This window comes from Symphalangus syndactylus, chromosome 8 (assembly GCF_028878055.3).
Source record: "Symphalangus syndactylus isolate Jambi chromosome 8, NHGRI_mSymSyn1-v2.1_pri, whole genome shotgun sequence".
Lineage (NCBI taxonomy): Eukaryota > Metazoa > Chordata > Mammalia > Primates > Hylobatidae > Symphalangus > Symphalangus syndactylus.
The window spans coordinates 80,192,292-80,212,288 of NC_072430.2; the positions used below are offsets into that span (position 1 = coordinate 80,192,292).

At 51.4% G+C, this 19,997-nt stretch overlaps 1 protein-coding gene and 1 long non-coding RNA gene across 3 annotated transcripts in view; one reads left to right on the forward strand and one right to left on the reverse strand.

The window, feature by feature from the left end:
* On the forward strand, nucleotides 1-16,898 carry HOXD3 (homeobox D3). The gene is made up of 5 exons (XM_055289814.2): nucleotides 1-146; nucleotides 6,770-6,862; nucleotides 11,665-12,289; nucleotides 14,455-15,505; nucleotides 16,826-16,898. The coding sequence occupies exons 3-4, from the start codon at nucleotides 11,749-11,751 to the stop codon at nucleotides 15,210-15,212; spliced, it is 1,299 nt and encodes a 432-aa protein (XP_055145789.1). The 5' UTR covers nucleotides 1-146; nucleotides 6,770-6,862; nucleotides 11,665-11,748; the 3' UTR covers nucleotides 15,213-15,505; nucleotides 16,826-16,898.
* LOC129488084 (uncharacterized) overlaps nucleotides 16,150-19,997 on the reverse strand; it is a 15,357-nt gene continuing 11,509 nt past the window's right edge. Inside the window, exon 4 of one of the 2 annotated variants that reach the window (XR_010122376.1) lies at nucleotides 16,150-19,639. This is a non-coding gene — a long non-coding RNA (uncharacterized lncRNA). The remainder of the gene's footprint in view (nucleotides 19,640-19,997) is intronic. The other variant, XR_008659584.2, reaches the window with a different exon arrangement.

Consider the following 19,997-nt stretch of genomic DNA (forward strand, 5'->3'; position numbering starts at 1 on the left):
GGAGTCGTCATTAATCTGCCACGCAAAGGGCTCTCTCCGACTTGGAAAGTGCAGGGATCCCAAGAATATCACCCGCCCAGGGGGGCCGCGCGGTGCCCCCAGCCCTCCACCCCCGGCCCCCGGCGGGCGCGGGAGCGCGGCCGCAGGTAAATATTTTGGCAACTTTTATTTCATCAAATTTAAATCCTTAATGAACTTAGCTGTCACGGCCGCTGACAAATAGTTCCCTTTGCTTCCTGATTTGGAACTGCGCGCCGGCGAGAAGTTGTTAGTGGCTTGGATGGTGACCTTTGGTTCAGCAAAGCTTTGCACTTATGAAAAATTACTGAGAGCGGCCGAGTGTGTGTGTGAGTGTGCGTGCGTCCGCGCGCGCGCTTGTGTGTGTGAGACAGGGAGAGACAGAGACAGGGAGAGGGTGTGTGTGCGAGGCGCTAGGGTGCCAGGGGGCGAGGGGTGAGGGGTGAGGGGTGAGGGGTGAGGGGCGAGGTGCATGCGGGCTGCTCCAAGACAACAGGAGTTGTAAAAAACCGGCCCGGCTGGGGGACGCGCCTGGCGCACGCGGGCCGAGGTTGCCCGGTCGCCTGTGTCTACCGGGAACAATGGTCGCTGTCACGGCATCTGCCGCCTATTCTTAAACCGGTGAGAAAAGGCCCTGGCCCTCTTTTCAAGCGAGGGTCGTAAATTTTTCTTTGCGTCATAATAGAAGGCTATAAAATCGAGTTGAAATTTTACCCCAGGCAGGTTTTAACTAACAGATAATGATTTCCGAGTTCCTTCTCCCCCGCTCCTCTCTCCCCACCCAAGCTCTGCTGCCTCTGTCACCCCAGCGAGTTTGTTCTTCTTTCCCCTTTATTTTTGTGTTTGTATTTTTTATTTCTATTTTGGAAGAGCTAAAATAAACCCGAGGAGAAGTCCCTGCAGCCCGAGTGGGAGACCCCGGGGCAACGGGAAGCCTGGGGAAAGGAGGATGGGGGAGAGGCCAGTGCGGGCTGCAGAAGGCTGTTTCTCTGCTCGCTCCAGTTTCTGCCTTTTTTCACTGGCACTCCAAGAAAATTGGGTGCCCTAAGAGTCAGTGCGCTCCGTTCCACCCCATCCCCAGCTTGCCAGGGTCGTGGGCTGGGGCAGTAGCGGGCATTCTTTTCCTCCAGCTTGCAGCTCCGACCCGGGCGCCTCTTCATTCGCCTCCTTCCCTCTTGTTGCTGTGAGATGCCTCCATTGGCTTTCAGAATGATTTCAGCGAGCAGGGGCTGGCTGCGCGTGGTAGTTGTTTTGGGATTATGTGTGCGTGTGTGTGTGTGTGCGTTTTCATTTCTTTTTTGGTGTGTGTATATTTCCCCGTCAGGACAGAAACAAAGTTTCCCCCGTTATGAATTATACATTCAAACAATAACACATTAATTCAATTATTCAAAGATGACAAATGTTTATGTGCTTTGCTAGTGACTCGGGCGCAGATTCCGGGCGCTTTCTCTGAGCTGCTTGCATTTTTCTCAATGAGAATCGTCTCCCCTCCCACCCCCACCCACTCCAACCCACTCCAACCCACCTAGCTATCCCCTTGTAGGCCCAGAGAGGAACCCACAAAAAGCTTCCCCAGCCCTTCTGGCAGCCCGGCAGCCAACAGCCTCCCAAGGCCCCGGCTTGGCGGGCACCGGCCCGGGCTATTTTATCAGTGTGACAATTGCCGGGGTTGGTGTGATAAATCATCGTAAGTAATTCCTGAAAGGGTGCGAGACTGTTGGGGGCCGGGCGAGGACTGTAAATCTTTCCGGTTTATTGCTCTATGAACATATGCTCCGATTGAAGAAGGCTTAGATCCTTTCCTGGAGACAAATTCCCGCAAAGCAGCCCCCCTTTTTGGCTGGGGATTAACACTTGCTGCTGGCCTTCGGCTCGGCCTCTGGCAAGAGGCTAGGGGGCGGAGTCCTCCGGGTGGGGGTGGGCTGGGGTCACCCACGATCCGGCTTCGAGAGACGCCCCGAGTGGGCCTCTGGCCAGGCCCGGCCAGGTGAACAAAAGGATGGGCTTGTAGAAGGTTCTGGGGGCTCAGGCCTCTGGGACATTCCTGCGCCTCTGGAGTGGGGATGCGGTGGATCTTATCCACTCCTCCGGGGCTCTTCTATGGCTACTGGGCGCTTTCACCGGTCTCAAACCCTGCAACCAGCAACAGAGCATTTCACTGTGCCCGATGCCGCTGAGCAAAGCTGGCAAACGAAACCAAAACTTCGAGGATAGGGTGGAGAGTTCCCCGTGGTGCGGGATTCCCGAGTGCGGCCCCGGCTGGGGGAGGGTCTTGGGCGCTCATTACAGGCCAGGAGGTCCGCTGCTGGCCCTGGCACGCTTAATTCTTTTTTCCCACATTGCAGAATCGTTCCCACCAGCCACTCGGAGAGTGGTGGGAATCTGTCTTGATTTAATATTTCTAAAATATAAGTTTCATTGTCCCCCAGGTTAGCCCAGCCAGGACTCATTCCGCAGTCCTCCTCGCCTTCCTGGAGGCGCCGCAGGAAGCGGGAAGTCGCGGCTTGGGGGTCGCTGGGCCTATGGGATCTGCGGGTCCTGCCGAGACCTGGAGTCACACAGATCACGGCAGGCAGTGGCTCAGCACCTAGGCGGCTCCAGGCCTCGAAGGACCAGGTTGGGGTGCTCAGGGGTCAGAGAGGGGAGGTAGCTCTGGGTCCGGGTCGCCTGCTACGCGCCTTTTCTGTCTCAGAAGTGGCGGTGACTCAGATGCTGAGTCCGCGGAACGAGCCACGGAATGGTGGTGGTGGCAGGGTTTTCTGAGGTGACTGGCCAGAGCTGAGAGCCGCGGCTTCCACCTTAGGGCCGGAGCGGGTCCTCGCCCTGGGAGGAGGAGAGCGGGGCGTTGGCCTCGGCGGCTAGGAGGCCGCCTGGCCAGGGCGCATGCGGCTGCGGAGTACTCTGCGGGCCCGGGGAAGCTAGGGGTACCCTCAGCCTCTGCTGCTCCACTGCAGTCTCCAGAGACGCTTCTAAGAGAAGCAGCTTCTAAAATTTCCAACTCCCGGACCAGTCTGGCGGAAGGCCCAGCCAGGGTCAGAGGTCGTTGTGGGGAAAGACTCAACGCCCCCAACCCACTGAGGGCGGCCAGGCCAAGACTGAGTCGGTCCGGAGCTGCGAAAATGAGTTCTTTCCTTCCGCCCCACACCCATCTGTGTCTGCCCCAGGAATGGGGCCCAGGTCCCAAGCCTCCTGCGCCCTTCCTTCCAGCCCCCAGGCCTGGCTGCGCTCCGGGGCTGGGTGGCGTGAAAGTTTCAGCCTCAATCAGTACAAGCTTCCCTCGGGGTCACGTGAACAAATATGCTTGCATTTGAAGGCAGCGTCTGTATTTCCCGACTATGAGGGGGTTTCCGGGGATCTCTCCAAATCCAGAAACGACCACGTTCCGCAAGCAAAACAAATCCCAAGCTCTGGGGGGCCTGGGAGGGCTGGGCAGAAACCCAGGAGTGGGTGGGGGCGCGGGTGGCTGCCGCTCTGGGCCCGAGAGCGGACGGGCGGGCGGGTGGACCGATGGGCGCGCAGCGCAGGCGAAGCCAGCTCGGGGACTACGAACTCGTTCCTCCTGCGTTTATTGGTAGTTGAACCTCAGCCTGGTTCCGTTCTACCGGGAATTCCGTGTGCTCCAGTATATGGCCGTGTCTGCGAGCGCGCAAGACCAGGGTTGGGACAGTGTTGTCTGCAGACAAAGGGGGAAGGCTAGCTCTGCCCCCCACTGGCGCCCACTCTGAGGCCGAGGACACCAGGTTTATGATAAATTGGGATCCAGGTAAGCAATTGCATGACAAAATGGAAATCTTTGGGCGCGGGGCTGCTTGCCGCCCTGAGCGGGATACTAAATATGATTTATTTTGTGTAATCTGTGATCTTGATTATTGCCAATTTGTGAGGCAGCCTGGGTAGACCTAGATACACTGCTACATATACATCGAGGACGGTGATTAATCGTAACAAAGCGCGCTTTGTGGGGACGTTCCCCGCCTACCAAAGGGTTAGGAGGACACTACCTTGCCAGGCTTGGAGGGTGGCCGGCAGCATTGGCGGTGGTAGTAGCAGTTTAAGGAGGGGATCTGGTGAGGGGATTGAGTGCTGGAGGAAATATTTGGGGGCTAAATGTGCACTTAGGAGAATGGGCTGAAAAAGAAATTAAAACTTTTTTACACTGTTACTGCCAAAGTAAGATGGAGCGTCATATTAATTCTGTGTCTTGAGCTGCCGGGCTGGGTGCAGGCGGGTTGATTTATATGTATTTAAAATAAACTCGGTGGGCAGCCAGCTCCCTGCATTGTTCCGGTAGCAGCTCCACACACAGCCTTTACCTCTTACTGTTGGCTTAATTTTTTCTTGGGAGATTAAAATGCTACTGAGCTTTTCCTCCCAAAATTTGAGAGAACCCCCAAACTACCCAGAAGGGTTTGGGAGGTTCCTCCACATTTCCCTTTACCAATCTAGGCTTTTGATTGCCGTAGTGGCAGAGAACAGGTTTAGTGTTTCTGGGTCCTTCTCCCCAAAGAACCCTGAATGAAAGCTAAATCATATATTGGTTCACGAATCCCATCTCTCCTTTTGTTTACTTGCTCCCTGTGGTTGCTGGCTGGGAGAGGAGAAGACAACCCATCCCGGGTCTTTCCGGGCCAGAGATGGAGTGAGCAGCTCCATGAGCTCCAGTGAGTGGTTCCATGCTCGTGGTAATGCCACTGGGCGAGACCCAACCGGACCTCTATGGGGAAGGAACCTTAAAAGCAAGGAGCATTCCCTTAGCTTAGGTTGGGACAGGCCCTAGCAGGAGAGGAACCGACTTCCAGGGGCTTCGCCATCATAAGAGAGCAGTAAAGTTGTTTTGTCAATCGCCTGCGCTTGGCTTCATCAGAACTTAAAGTCGCTGGACATTTTTCTTTGCTAGCTGCCTTGAAGCTGCGCGCCTGCCAGCTTAGTCAGCTGAATCCAATTACCGCGAGTAGCATTTCATTTGGCCCCATGGAGCATTCACTTATAACTTCCCCCGAAAATTTCAATAATCCCTACCAAGGCTCCACGCTGGCCCTATCTTAAAGAGTTTTCCTAGGATGCTGCTGAGGGATGAGGTGTAGGGTTGGGGCTGCCTGGACTCAGCTCTTCTTGACAGCTCGCGGACGCAGTTCCTTCCTGCCCTTCCCGTTTTTTGGCACCAGAAAGGGCACCAGTGCTGGTGGTCCAAAGCCAGCTCGGTTAAGGCTGAGAATCTGGGCAAACAAGGAGCCAAAGTTGGACCCGCTTGGGATAGTGGGTGGGCAGGGTAGGAAGCGTGGGAGAAGGTGCTGAAGGCTTTTCTAGTGGTCCAACTTTGGTCAACTTGGGGTCCTCTTTCTTCTTCCCAAGCCTCTTACGCCAAGAGCTCAAAGCGCACCGCGCACCCCGGAACCCCCAGGCGCAAACTTACCCTGTTCCTCTGCGGCTGGAAAAAGAAAATCTAGCTAGAGGCATAAGGGGGTGGTGGCCCCAGCTGACCTCCTAACTTAGCTCTTCTTTTGAGGGGATGCTCCTACTTCTAAAGAACTCTTTTTAAAAAATAAATAAATAAAAAATAATCAAGCGGCGAAAGTTGACGTCCGCCCACGTGAATGTATTATATAAAGCAGCTTCAGGACCAGCTGGCTTGAGAGCCCTGGTACCTCGCGCCTCCACCGCACCACCCTCAGGGCCCGGCCCAACCAAAAGCGCTTGGGGGAGGGGGGCGGGCAAGTGGCGTTTCCCCCTGGGTCCGGGCCGGCTGGGAAGCTGAAGCCGCAGCGCGAAGTTAGGAGCCCTACCGGGCTGGGATCTCTTCGAGGCGCTTCTGTTGGGTGTTCATTAAGGGGTGAGTTATTGCGGTGTGAGCCAAAGGTCACTTCAAAGGCTTATGGCTGCGCGCTCTAGTCTTTAGAAGCGCCGGGAACGCTTTGTGTGAGGCTTTCCCGGGTGTAGTTTAGTGCTCGCAAACTACTGAGTCGACAAATTGCACAGGGCAGATGCAAGAGGGGGACTCTGTCTCTCTCCTTTCACCTGACGGGGGTGGGCACCCGCTGAGCGGTGACAGTGGTCGGGGAGCTTGGTCTATGGCTTTGGGTGGGGGTGGAAAGGATGTTTGTTTCTTAGGCGATTTGCAGTCTGATCCTGACCCAGAAGTGGGCAGCCCAGGGCCAAGAGTGTGGTGGATACTTACTGGAATGAATAAACTCAGGGAAAGCATCTGAGATATTTAATGTATAAATCAGGAACTAGCGCCCAGGTCCTCTTCACTGAGGCGCTGTAGAGCAGCCCCTGACCAAGATCGACCTGGGCCTATTTACCTTGCTTTCCTGGTGCCCTAGTCTGCAGCCTCCCCTGCCAAACCCCCATCTTAATTCTGCACAGTCTCTCTCTTCTGCCCCTAGGAGACTGTTTGGCTTCCGGGATTGGGACCTGGAGGAGCATTTAGAATTTGGTGGGGGCAGGAGGAGAGCAGATTGACTTCCCTGCACCTCTGACCCACCTGGCTAGAGGGTCTGGCGCTTCCCTCAGGTCCGGACTCTCCCCTCCCCCATCCAGCCATGGAGTTTGGCGTTAAAGGGGCCCTCGCTCCCCGGGAGCCAACTGAGTCTGTTTTCTGCTGGGGAGACGGCGTCTGGATGGTCACGGGTACCATATACAATAGTCACATTGACTATGACATCCTTCAAGTGAGAAAAGCCCTTCAACATGTAAGTGTTTGTAAGCAAGAACCCGCTGCTACTGAGAGTTTTCCATTTTGTTCCAGATTCGCCTCCACAGATATCAAAAGAAACCCGAAGAGCCTACAAAAAAAGAGATAAAGACAAAATTCAAGAAAACACACACATACATAATTGTGGTGAGTGGGCATCATTTAAAAAGTAATTTCCAGTACATTTCCATCTGCAACTCAAGATGGCCATCTCAAAATTCATACATCAAGACATAGAACAAAGAGCAGCTTTGAAGTGGGTCACTTCAGTATGAACTGCCACCCGTTACATGAAAACCGATCATTGGCCTTCAAATTTATGGCGCTTTAATGGGGCAATCCCAGTGCCTTAAATACAGGGTGCATTACAATATTGAGTTATCTGGGCTAAATAAGAGTGATTTAGAAGGCGCGTCCAGGGCTTCTTATAGAGCAAAAGAGGCTCAAGCTTAGAGATTGGGAGAACTTGGGCAGAACGTAAAGAAGTCTCCTTTCGAGCAAACCCGAAAACCAATGGTTTCGAATCCCAAAGTAGCAAAGCCAACAGGAAAGGGAGAATCGTTGCTCGGTTCCAGTGAATTCGTGGGGATGCTCAGCAAAAGTCTTGGCCGCCAGAAACAGATCCTTGGGCTTCTGACCCTGGTTTAGGCAAAACAGGGGGAGGCGCCGAGACCAGCTCGAGCACTAGCGGATTTTGAGAGAAACTGACCGCAACCTCCATCGCCTTCCCCGTCTCTTTCAACTTGGATGGGCTGACTCTACCCGTCGGTGATTTACGACGATTGCAGCGCTAGTCACAGCCTGGCGCCTGGCGCCCCCTCCCTTCCCAAGCCCCCTCAGCTTTTCCACTGCCATCGGCGTACAAGCAAGCGCCGAGCCGGCCTCCGCGAGTCGGACTAGCCTCACGGCGTCCGAGGCCACCACGGGCAGCAGATTTTTGGTCCCCAGAGAGTCTGCGCGCGTACGTCCCGCCTCCGACCGCCGAGCAGAGCTGCTAGCAGAAGCAGGCGCCGGTCACTTTATATAATCCTGCTGCTCGCAGGGTGCAAGAGCTGGAAAAGTGCGGAGTAGGGGATTCTTTTGCTGCGCTGCCTCCTACGCGGAGCCTGCTTTCCACTTCTGAAAAGTGCCGGGCCTTGGGAAGTGTTTTTCTTTTCATTCCTTACTGAAGCGTTTACTGCCGCCGTGGTCGCAGTCATAAATTTTGCTACAAACCACAATGACAGGTGCATTGATATGCACCGTGAGAGCTCCAGCTGCTTAATAACCCCGTCCCCTGGTCGCTGTGAGCGCCTTTTATTTATTTGGTATCATATTAGGTATTGATCTCTAGTAGAATTAAGTGCGGTGAGCAAGTATCAGGGTTCGGCTGCTTTGGAGGCGCAGCGGTTGCGGCGGGCAGGCAGGGCCGGGGAAGCGGGCGGCGGCCGCTCAGAGAATACCTTCCCTCCGGCAGGAGACCGTTTGGCACTGTATTCCGGGCCTGCAGTTGGGCCTCCAAGCTGAGGTGGACAACTTCCCAGCACCGCAAGAAAGGGCGAGCCAGACCTATTTGGCACCCCTTTCCCAGGAGGAGCAGGGGATGGCGCCGGCGGAGTTTGGGGAGGCTGCCCTGGCCAGTTCCCGGGGTTAGAGGGTGGAGGAGAGGAGGAGGGAGAGGAAAGGGCAGCTGAGGACTTGGAAGAAATGAGAAGCCCTGCTCGACCACCCCTCCCCCAACACTGGCTCATCTTCACCCCAAGGCATTTGGGTCTTGGAGCCCAAATGAGCAAAGGTACCAAAGGGCGAGAAAAGAAAGGCTTTAAAAAAAGGGTGAGGGGGTGATCGAAAAGATGAGCCACTGAACAGTTGACCATTGTCTAAGTGATTTATGACCCGTTCCTGCTTTTTAGGTTCAAGCAGAGTTCACAAGGAGTAGGGATTTCTGAAAAGAAATAAGCCTTTTTACCAGTTTTGTAACTATATTCTCAGGTTTTGTTTTAAGAGGGATCACTTTTGGGAAGCTGCATTTTTGGGGGACTGCAAAGCCATTTCCAGTAAGGACAGCACCATCACTGGTTCTTGCTTTTGGGGAAATGGACATTAAGGTAGTGGATTGTCATTGAGTGGGAAATTTCTTTAGACAATGTAAACAGGAAAACAGACTCTGGTTTTTCAGGAAGCTGCCCAATATTTGTACTTTTGAGGTCTGTACACAGAACTTTTTCTAGGAATATGCTATAGGAGCAAATATATATATAAAGCCATCTGTCCCAGAAGAACTGGTCAGTTCCTAAGTAAGCTATTTTAACATGACTGGTTCACCTATCTAGATCAACTTTGTCAACTTGGGAGGCAGGAGGGTGGATGTTTTGCTTCCACAGTTGTAAATGGAATGACAGAGCAGCAGCAAGTTCTGGTGGTCTGAGTGTCCGATGTGACCATTAGGCCTCCAGAGGGTTAAGACTGAAAGCAGGATACCAGAAAAGCCTGAAACATAACCAAATCCAGAGTGCCTCTTTCTTTAGTAGGGGGCAAACATATGTAAGTATTAGTCACAGAATGAAGACTTAGCTGTCCATTTGATATCCAGTAGCTTTTAACAGAGAATGATATATAATATTAATCAAAAGAAAGATTAAGTCCAGCTTTGTTAAGTAAATATCCTACCTACATACTTTTAAGAACAATAATGGAAACAATTTCTACAACATAGTATCTTAGTATCAAGGGCCTGTTCCTCACCAAGACAAATGGCATACTCACTTATATTCTAAAACAAAACAAAAAAAAAACGGGCAACAACACTACCTACCAAAGACTAATTAGAAGAATTTTAAAATTTGGGTTAGGCTCTTTGGTGAAGGTGGAGGGAAAACTAGTGAATCATTTTAGTACCTGTGGTCAAATCCATTAGGCCACGTAAGCTGTCTAGATGACGTGGTCCATCACAATGACCAGGATGGACGCCAGGGAGAGTTTCTAGGAAGGAAAGTTGCCTGAAAGACAGATCAAGAATTGAGACCAGGGAGCTGACCTATGAGTTTTCTTTATCAAACAGACAAAGTGATTGAATGGTATTAGTTATACTTTAACTCTTTAGGAGCCTTTCAGAAGTAGGGAGGCAGGGAGAGAAGGGAAACCCCCATAAAGAAGGGAATACAAAAGGGGTAGGATTTTTCTTAGCTTTTTTTTCTTTCTTCTAATTCTGGGTCCATTCATCATGTCATGAAAGGTTCTCTCATTGGTTGTAGTTTGGGTGGGAGGTGGGGTAGAATAGATTATCCAGAGCAGATGTCAATAATATCTATTTATACAATAGATCCAAGGCAAAAATAATAAAGTTATAAAGCATTCTCCATTCACCCATGTTCCATGCATTTCAAATTCTAGATCTCTTAGCCCATTTCCAGTGGTATCCATTTAAAAGTAGGGGAGGTCAAAAGTAAAAGGTCTAGAAAAATGTAAATGAAAGAGAAGAAACATTTTCTAGCCTCAAAATGAGTCTGGAAGTCTGCAAGTCCTCCTGTTGGCTTTTATCCCCAGTTTTCTACATTGTAGATTTTACACTGCTGATTCATAGAGCTAACTCAGCTGATTTTCACCCTGTCATCGCTAAGTGGACTATCTGGACTTTCATGAAAGATGCTGTGATTTTGAAACCAGGTGGGGGGAGACATTGTGCTTTTTTTTTTAAAGTTCTGGCTGTTCTGAGCTTGTTATAGGACTTTCATTTCCCATCAAAACCTTGTGCTGACCCAATGATTGACTGATTGGTCCACTTATTAATTTACCTATTCAACAAGCATTTATTGCACTAACTACATGCAGGGCACTGTGCTGGATTTTAGGAATAGTAGACCAATGATACAGCCCCTGCCTCCAAGGAGCTTACAGTTTAGTGGCAGAATCAGCCAACAAAATGTCTGAGGCTATAAGTACTTTTCCACACAGAATAAAGGCTAAATGGGCAATCTTGAAGAAAGTAAATTGTATCTGGAGATAGAAGGAAGCCCTTTCCCTCAGCTAGAGTTGAGCTAAAAAGAAGGAAACTCTTCTTACATTTAGGAAAAATTCCTTCTGATTTTTCCAGAGGTTCAAATAAGTTGAACTTCATAAAATCTGCCAGGCGCAGTGGCTCATGCCTGTAATTCCAGCACTTTGGGAGGCCAAGACGGGAGTATCACAAGCGCCCAGGAACACAAGACCAGCCTGGGCAACACTGTAAGACCCTGTCTCCACAAAACAAACAAACAAACAAACAAAAAAACTAAGAGCTGGGCGCAGTGGCTCACACCTGTAATCCCAGCACTTAGGGAGGCCCAGGCGGGTGGATCACCTGAGGACAGGAGTTCAAGACCAACCTGACCAACATGGTGAAACCCTGTCTCTACTAAAAATACAAAAAATTAGCCAGGCGTGGTGGCAGGTGCCTGTAATCCCAGCTACTCAGGAGGCTGAGGCAGGAGAATCGCTTGAACCCAGGAGATGTAGGTTGCAGTAAGCTGAGATCATGACACTGCACTCCAGCTTTGGCAACAAGAGCGAAATTCCATCTAAAACAAAACAAAACAAAACAAAACACTAAGACATGTAGCCAGGCACGGTGTGCACCTGTAGCTACTGCAGAGCAGCTGGGACTCTGAAATAGCTATTAATACTGCAGAATAGCTGGGACTTTGAAATACTCTGAAATAGCTATTAATACCAGGCTAAAGTGGGAGGATCGCTTGAGCCCAGTAAATTGAGGCTGCAGTGAGCCATGTTCATGCCACTGCACTCCAGCCTGGGCAACAATCAAGACACTGTGTTAAGACATAAATAGATAAGTAAATAAACTCAAATCCAGCACCTTGCCCATCTCCCCACCATGAAGTGGGTAGGAAGCAGAGAGCATGGGCTTGTCCTCCTATATTGACTGGTCTTGCCAATGACACTCCCTCTGGGGCCTCTTGCTTTTCTTCTGACAGGTCACCTGGAGCCTGGGGGCTGGCCCAGCTTTCTCAGGATTCAGCAGACATTGGAGGTGGCAGTGAAGGATACAGTGGTAGTCAATGTTATTTGAGCAGGGTCAGCAGGCCCTGGAGCTTCCTGAGTGCACAATGCAGAAGGCTGCTTACTATGAAAACCCAGGACTGTTTGGAGGCTATGGCTACAGCAAAACTACTGACACTTACGGCTACAGCAACCCCCACCAGCCCTACCCACCCCCTGCTGCTGCCAGCTCCCTGGACACTGACTATCCAGGTTCTGCCTGCTCCATCCAGAGCTCTGCCTCTCTGAGAGCCCCAGCCCACAAAGGAGCTGAACTCAATGGCAGCTGCATGCGGCCTGGCACTGGGAACAGCCAGGGTGGGGGTGGTGGCAGCCAGCCTCCTGGTCTGAACTCAGAGCAGCAGCCACCACAACCCCCTCCTCCACCACCGACCCTGCCCCCATCTTCACCCACCAATCCTGGAGGTGGAGTGCCCGCCAAGAAGCCCAAAGGTGGGCCCAATGCTTCTAGCTCTTCAGCCACCATCAGCAAGCAGATCTTCCCCTGGATGAAAGAGTCTCGACAGAACTCCAAGCAGAAGAACAGCTGTGCCACTGCAGGTAGCTCCCTGAGGTGGCCTACCCCCAGACCAAGCCCCCTCCATATTGACCCAAGGAAGCCTAGTCAGGGCTGGAAATGCAACCTTGGAGGTCATATGTCTAAACTCCTACTCATGCCAAATGTTCTTTTTTTTAGTGTTCCTGATTGGGGTCATGACCTTGCAGTGACAGGGTGCTCCCTTCCATTCCAGGCTGCTGGTGGTATTGCTCGACAGGTCTTATAGCTATTAATAGAGAGTGCTTCCTTATATGGGCATATCTGTTTTCCTGGGTTGCTAATTATAACTCCGTTCCCTATTCCACCCAACAGCTCTTCAAGATTTGAAGATAGGTATTACAATCCCCAAGCCTAGGTGGTTATATAGCCCATATCACATGAATCTCATTCCCTTAAACTCATAAAAACTAAAGTCTTAGAAAGTACCATACTGGCCAGGCGTGGTGGCTCAAGCCTGTAATCCCAGCACTTTGGGAGGCTGAGGCGGGCGGATCATGAGGTCAGGAGATCAAGACCATCCTGGCTAACACCGTGAAACCCCGGTCTATTAAAAATACAAAAAATTAGCCGGGCGTGTTGGCGGGCGCCTGTAGTCCCAGCTACTCGGGAGGCTGAGGCAGGAGAATGGCGTGAACTCAGGAGGCGGAGCTTGCAGTGGGCCGAGATCGCGCCACTGCACTCCAGCCTGAGGGACAGAGCAAGACTCTGTCTCAAAAAAAAAAAAAAAAGAAAGTACCATACTAAGTACTTTCTAAGCATTATCTAATTTAATTTTTCAAAGAACCTTTTGAGGTAGGTGTATGATAACATCCCCATTTTACAGATAAGAAAACTGTTAGAGAGGATAGGCAACTTGCCCAAGATCATGAAACTGCAAAGTGGTGGATTTGAATCCAACCAGTCTGGCTTTAGGGGCTGCTAAGCATAACCATGAGTCTCTATTCGGCTCACCTCAGCCCAATTCTCCCACTCCAGCAAATCCATAATGGGGAGGTGCCTGTCCTAGTATGATAGGATAGTCTGGGAGACAGTAACAGCCTTGGATTTCTCTAACTGGAAGGGGAGACCCTCCAGTTGGGGCCTTCTCTAGGTCCACCCAGGGCATGTAGAAGATAGGCATGGCCAGGAGCTCTGAGGGCTGTTCCTTCTCTCTGCTTAGACTGCTTGGTTCCTGAAATTTTCTGACCTTGTGGTATCTGATGTGGTTTATCTTCAGGTAGATGAACTTGCTTCCAGGTCCAGGGCAAGTTTGGGGCCTGGGTTGTGGCTTGTTATCAGGAATCTGGTTTGCCTGATACTTTCTGGGGCTGCTGCTCCTAGGGGGAAGGTATTATCCTGCCTGCAACCTCCTTTTCCTGCCCCTCCTTCCTCAGCTGCAGGCTCAGGCCCTCCCTCCCAGGAGAAATCCATTTGTCTTCCCTGGGAGGGAGTGGACAAGCAGCTGAGAGGTGGCAGGGTAGTAAAAGCCAGTGTTGAGGCTCCTTCTCCTAGCACTGTGAATACTCAAAATGCTTCCATCCTGCCTTGGACTCCCTAAAATACCCAGGCAGTGTTTTATTTTTGGTTTTTTTTTGTTATTTATTTATTTATTTATTTTTGGTTTGTCACCTCCCTGGCTTTGAGTGCAGTTGGGCTGCAGTGGGGCGCCAAGATCTCCATCCCCGTACATTGCTGGGGGTTCGTGGGGGGCTTTGCCCAGGGGCCAGCTCCTAAGCAAGGCAGGCTGGAGCTATTTCCTCTTCCTTTCCTTCTCCATACCCCACCCCTGGCAGCAGAGGCTGGGAGGAGTGTTCAAAGGAGTCTGGCCCTTCTTTGACAGAGGGAGGCCTTACCAGCTGCTCCTGGTCTCTCATTAAACTTTTTCATGGCCTTTGGGTGGGTATGGGATGATGGACTAGGCTGCAGGGGAGATGGTGGGCAGAGTGAACTGGAACTTAGAAGGCTGATGGAGGTTTCAGGTGCGACTGATAGGTAGGCCTAGTAGGGGGTTGGTAGGTAGGTGAATTCCCTCTTGGAATCATACCTCTCAAATGGCCCTTCCCCACCCCAGCCAGGATTGGAGGTGGGGGGAGGGAGGAGGAAAAGAGAACCAGGGAAGCACCCCTCTCCAGTCCTGAGGGTCCCCACCCACTCGCTCAGCGACCTCCCTCTCTCCCTCCCTGCCCAGGAGAGAGCTGCGAGGACAAGAGCCCGCCAGGCCCAGCATCCAAGCGGGTACGCACGGCATACACGAGCGCGCAGCTGGTGGAATTGGAAAAGGAATTCCACTTCAACCGCTACTTGTGCCGGCCGCGCCGCGTGGAGATGGCCAACCTGCTGAATCTCACGGAACGCCAGATCAAGATCTGGTTCCAGAACCGGCGCATGAAGTACAAGAAGGACCAGAAGGCCAAGGGCATCCTGCACTCGCCGGCTGGCCAGTCCCCTGAGCGCAGCCCACCGCTCGGCGGCGCCGCTGGCCACGTGGCCTACTCCGGCCAGCTGCCGCCAGTGCCCGGCCTGGCCTACGACGCGCCCTCGCCGCCTGCTTTCGCCAAATCACAGCCCAATATGTACGGCCTGGCCGCCTACACGGCGCCACTCAGCAGCTGCCTGCCACAACAGAAGCGCTACGCGGCGCCGGAGTTTGAGCCCCATCCGATGGCGAGCAACGGCGGCGGCTTCGCCAGCGCCAACCTGCAGGGCAGCCCGGTGTACGTGGGCGGCAACTTCGTCGAGTCCATGGCGCCCGCGTCCGGGCCTGTCTTCAACCTGGGCCACCTCTCGCACCCGTCGTCGGCCAGCGTGGACTACAGTTGCGCCGCGCAGATTCCAGGCAACCACCACCATGGACCTTGCGACCCTCATCCCACCTACACAGATCTCTCGGCCCACCACTCGTCTCAGGGACGACTGCCGGAGGCTCCCAAACTGACGCATCTGTAGCGGCCGCCGCCAGCCCGAACTCGCGGCAAAATTACCTCTCTTGCTGTAGTGGTGGGGTGGCGGGTGGGGCCCGCGGGGCAGTTCGGGAACCCCCTTCCCCGCTCTTGCCCTGCCGCCGCCTCCCGGGTCTCAGGCCTCCAGCGGCAGAGGCGCAGGCGACCGGGCCTCCCCTCCATGGGCGTCTTCCTTTGGGTGACTCGCCATAAATCAGCCGCAAGGATCCTTCCCTGTAAATTTGACAGTGCCACATACTGCGGACCAAGGGACTCTAATCTGGTAATGGTGTCCCAAAGGTAAGTCTGAGACCCATCGGCGGCGCGCCCTGCAGAGGGACCAGAGCTTGGGGAGTCTTGGGCCTGGCCCGCGTCTAGCTTAGTTTCGGAGACCTTAATTTATATTCTCCTTCCTGTCCCGTAAGGATTGCATCGGACTAAACTATCTGTATTTATTATTTGAAGCGAGTCATTTCGTTTCCCTGATTATTTATCCTTGTCTGAATGTATTTATGTGTATATTTGTAGATTTATCCAGCCGAGCTTAGGAATTCGCTTCCAGGCTGTGGGGGCCACATTTCACCTCCTTAGTCCCCTTGGTCTGAACTAGTTGAGAGAGTAGTTTTGAACAGTCGTAACCGTGGCTGGTGTTTGTAGTTGACGTAAAGGATTAAGACCGCAAATTGTCCTTCATGGGTAGAGTCAGGAAGCCCGGTGGCGTGGCACAACACATTTGAGAAATGTGGTCATTTCTCAAAAACCACAGCCCTCACCACAGTTTATTGATTTCAAATTGTCTGGTACTATTGGAACAAATATTTAGAATAAAAAAATTTCCCAGTCGGAAGTGTATCTGTGTTAATGATGAACATCTGCAAGCAGATCACTATGCCTTTATCTCACACAATCCCCATGGAAGGCCCCGAAACAGACTGACACTTTGAAAAAAATATTTTATTTATTTGGAGTCTAGTGCATAAATTGGTTCTGGGGATACTTGATTACTTTCCAGCTATTGAAATTAGGGGAGGGGGAAATGAGGATGCAAACCTAAAAAGGTTCTGGGCAGGATGATTTGGGCAGGGCTTTTTTAAAGCAGCGCCTGCTTTGCTGTTTTTACTGCCTTCTTCCTAGACACAATCGACTTTTACACTGGGGAGGTCAGAGCTCACTTTTCTGCATTAAGTAACAAAAAATAAACTTTGAAAGAAAACTGACAATCAAAGAAAAAACACAAGAGAAGTGGTAAGAAGAATTGAGCTATGAAAAAGCTAAGGTGTAGAAAAAGAAACCATCATTTGGAGACGCGCACCTAAGCTTTTTCTCTAGGAAATGCTGTCATGAATTCTTCCTTTGTAGTGATCATTAGTTCACTTCTAAAGAAAACAAACATTCCCCATGATGTAAAGTAGTAAGTTTCATTAATGAAACATTACAAGTATAAACACCTTGTTTACTCCTGTTTCTTTATACAAAATGGGCAAAAATGTCTTCAAGGATTTATAACCATTTTGTAAATATTAATGTGGCTTCTGCTAGGGGTGGACAACTTCCCCGCTTCTATGGGAGGGGCCACTTAGAAAACGCCTTCAGATAAGGTTCAATTCTTTTGTATTTCAGCAAAGTCAGCCCACGCATCTCTATTTGGTTTGACAAATAATGCAACTCCTACTACATCCCCGATGACACGAGGTGAAATTCCTATTGTGTGGAAATAATTTAACTTCTAATCTTCTGGTGGAACAACAATCGTTTCTATTTGGATGTTTGTATTTCACTAAGTAATGTTGGCTCAAAATAATATTTAGTTTCCTTGTTCCTTTGTGCTGTTTTTAAAATGGCATGTTAGATTTGGGGGTGGGAGGGGTTATCCTTTTGCTAAATTTCACTTTATCTGAGCAGGTTTAAAATATATATGTTGTAGAAATGTATCAACAGAATAAATGACTTCAATCGAAGGCACATTTTACCCACTTTCAAGGCTTAACATTGTTTTCTATGAAATTTGTATCCATAGGCAGAATTTCTAATTGTAAGAAATTATTTTTTAAGCTATTAGAGAAATCAAAGAAGAGCTCACTGCCTTGCAGGGATTACAACCACCTTTCTTAACTGGCTAAATATTAACTAGCTGAATTGTCAGGCTGCTTAGATTCAGCCCGATTTTCCCTCATCTCCTCTTCCTACCATAAATAATAATAAAAATACATAATATGTCATGGCTCCAGGCGTTTTCCAGCACAGTGTGTTACCGCAGGAGTATCTGCTGAGTCTGCGGGTGTCTGCAAAGCCCCAAGTGTCATTTGCAGCTTAGGGTTTCATGGATTAGACTTTAAACGGTGTCTAGCCCGGCTGACATTAGCTTCCTCTCACACTCAGGCTCCAAGGAAGTGTGGGATCGGGGGCTCCCTCTCCAGGCAGCCGCAGCTTTCCCCGACGCCCCCTCTCGAGTGGGGTGAGGGCTTGGACCAAATCTGCCACCTTCTGTCACCTCTGGAGGTTCCCGAGACTTCTAATAGTTCGGATCTGTCCCTGCCATTGGCGTGAGACTCATCTGAGGGGCGTGGGTGGGGGTGGGCGGCGAGCCGTGGGAGGGCGCGTTTCCGCGCGGCTGCCAGCCCAGGAGAAAGTTGGGGCCCGCGGCACAGCCATTTAAAACTTCATAAATTATAAACAAGCCGCCTTGGCCTTCGCAATAAATTCCGCTCCTTTTGAGCCTGCAATTAGTGTTAGAAAGCACCCGAGTCTAAACACAACCAAACGCCCTCTGAAGGGCCCAACTGCCTGAGGTTGCAAACCTTTATTTCCCAGCGCCACCCCCTCTCCGACTGAGGTTTGCACACACAGTGGCCTCCTCCCCCGCCACCGCCGGCGGTACACACTCGGCTGGGTTCCCGCTCTGCAAGGGAAGGTCACAATAGCTGCTCTATCGGCTGCGGAGGCGCCTGCCGCCTCCCTCCCGAGTCTCAGAAGCAGAAAAACAAGAGAATGGGGGAGGGGAAGCCCCAGCAACAGCGCCCTTTGCGGGAGGCAACCTCCACCCTAGCCAGGGTCTCTCTTCCGGGACAAGTGCTCGCGGAGGGGTGCGGGGAGGGCAAAGGGAGCGCCCCAAGACCACGAGGCTGCTCCAGGCCTTGCCGCAGGGCGCTGGGTTGAGGGTGCCCGGAGCAGCCGCGCCATTGTGTGCCAGGTTTTCCCACGGGTTCCGTGATGGGGGAGGCCATATAAAGGGAGCTCGGGGCCGGGCCTCTCAGGCATTGGTCTCTGGGAGGGTCTACCTCGTTTGCCCAAGGGGAAGAAATGGCTCTGTCTCAGGCCTTAGCCAGCTCTGCTTTTTTCCTATAGAGACCACTTTGGGGAAGGTGGGGATCAGGGAGATTGTGGGTTCTCCTGGGGTCTGAAGAAAGGGGTCAGGGCAGGATCTCAGGTCCATGGGTGAGGGGTGGCAGTCGTCTGGACATTCTTGGTGGTTCTGTCCAGGCAATCAAATGTGAATTAAGGCAGGATAGCTGTGAGGCAGCCAGAATGGCCAGCTGCAAAACGGGAGGTGGGGGTGGGGAAGGAGATGCAGACAGTGAGAGCTTTCCCTGCAACCAAGAAAAACTCAGGATCCAGCCAGGAGTTGAAGTGCTGAGACCCAACTGAACTAGGCAGGAAGAATGGGGAAGCGGCACAAGAAAGGCCTGGAGAGTAGTCCTGGCCACTGGTAAGCAGGTCAGAAAGGGCGATTAAGTACATATTCTGTCTCTGGCTTTCAGACCTCCACCTCATCCAGGGACCTGACAGAGAAAATATCTGCCTCTGATGGAATCATTAAGTTAACCATCCATTTGTACCATTTCTTTGTACAGGCTTTCAAGTGAGAGAGAGGAGAGAATACAGGAGGAGAATGTTTCCCCTTGGTGCAGCCCCAAGCTCCCTATCAGAGACACATCAGCCAAATTAGTTTCTGAGGCTTCAGAGGCTGCTAACATTGCTGAACAAGATTTTTCAAATTTCTATGTGTTAGGAGTATTAAAAGATAGTGATTACCTATACTAGCAGCCTTTGTCCCTTTTCCCTTCCCTAGTCTGTACCAGCCCACTGGTCCTTGAGTGAAGTGCATCTTCTCAGCCTGCGGACTTGGGAGCTCAGGCTCTCCATCTGTTGAGGTTTTTCATTAGGGAGACTACAGAAGATGTGTGTGGGTGTGTGTTTGAATAACAAAGAAGTAACCCTTCATTCTAATAAAAGTGTTCCTCTGCTTGACCTGGGGGAGCCAGAAGCTTGTTTATACCTTCAGTATTCCAGGGACAGTCACAGGCCTGTTTTGACCTTTTCCTGAGAATTAGCTGAAATTTCCCTCTGAAGTCAAGTAGTGAATCTGTTATAGGTCTAAGGAAGGTCCTCTTCATCTGGGAGTTCTTGGCACTACTTTGGTCCTTCTTTCAGAAACTGTAAGAAAAGAATAGGAAGAACAGAAGTTTGTGAGTAGGCAGGAAGGCATATGGACGACCCCAGTTTTCACAGGCCTATGGCCTGATCACTTAGAGGCACTGCAACTTCCCAGACAGAGTATATATGTAGGGCTTGGGTTGAGTGGCCCTGCTCCTAGACACTTTGGGCACAGGGAGCTGAGACTGGGCTGTCACTAGCCAAGCCCTTACCATCTTTGAGGGCTGGTTCTTAGATCTCTCTTGCAGAAGGCCTGGATAGAAAGGAGAAAGATTGGGTCTATCGGGAGGCTGAGACGTGAGAATCGTTTGTACCTGGGAGGTGAGGTTGCAGTGAGCTGAGATCACACCATTGCACA

What these genes read in the sequence shown, in the direction of transcription:
- HOXD3 (XM_055289814.2), top strand. Translation starts at nt 11,749, where the DNA reads ATGTTATTTGAGCAGGGTCAGCAGGCCCTGGAGCTTCCTGAGTGCACA. An exon ending in GAACAGCTGTGCCACTGCAG is followed by an intron (nt 12,290 to 14,454) that starts GTAGCTCCCTGA and finishes CTCCCTGCCCAG; the next exon opens with GAGAGAGCTGCGAGGACAAG.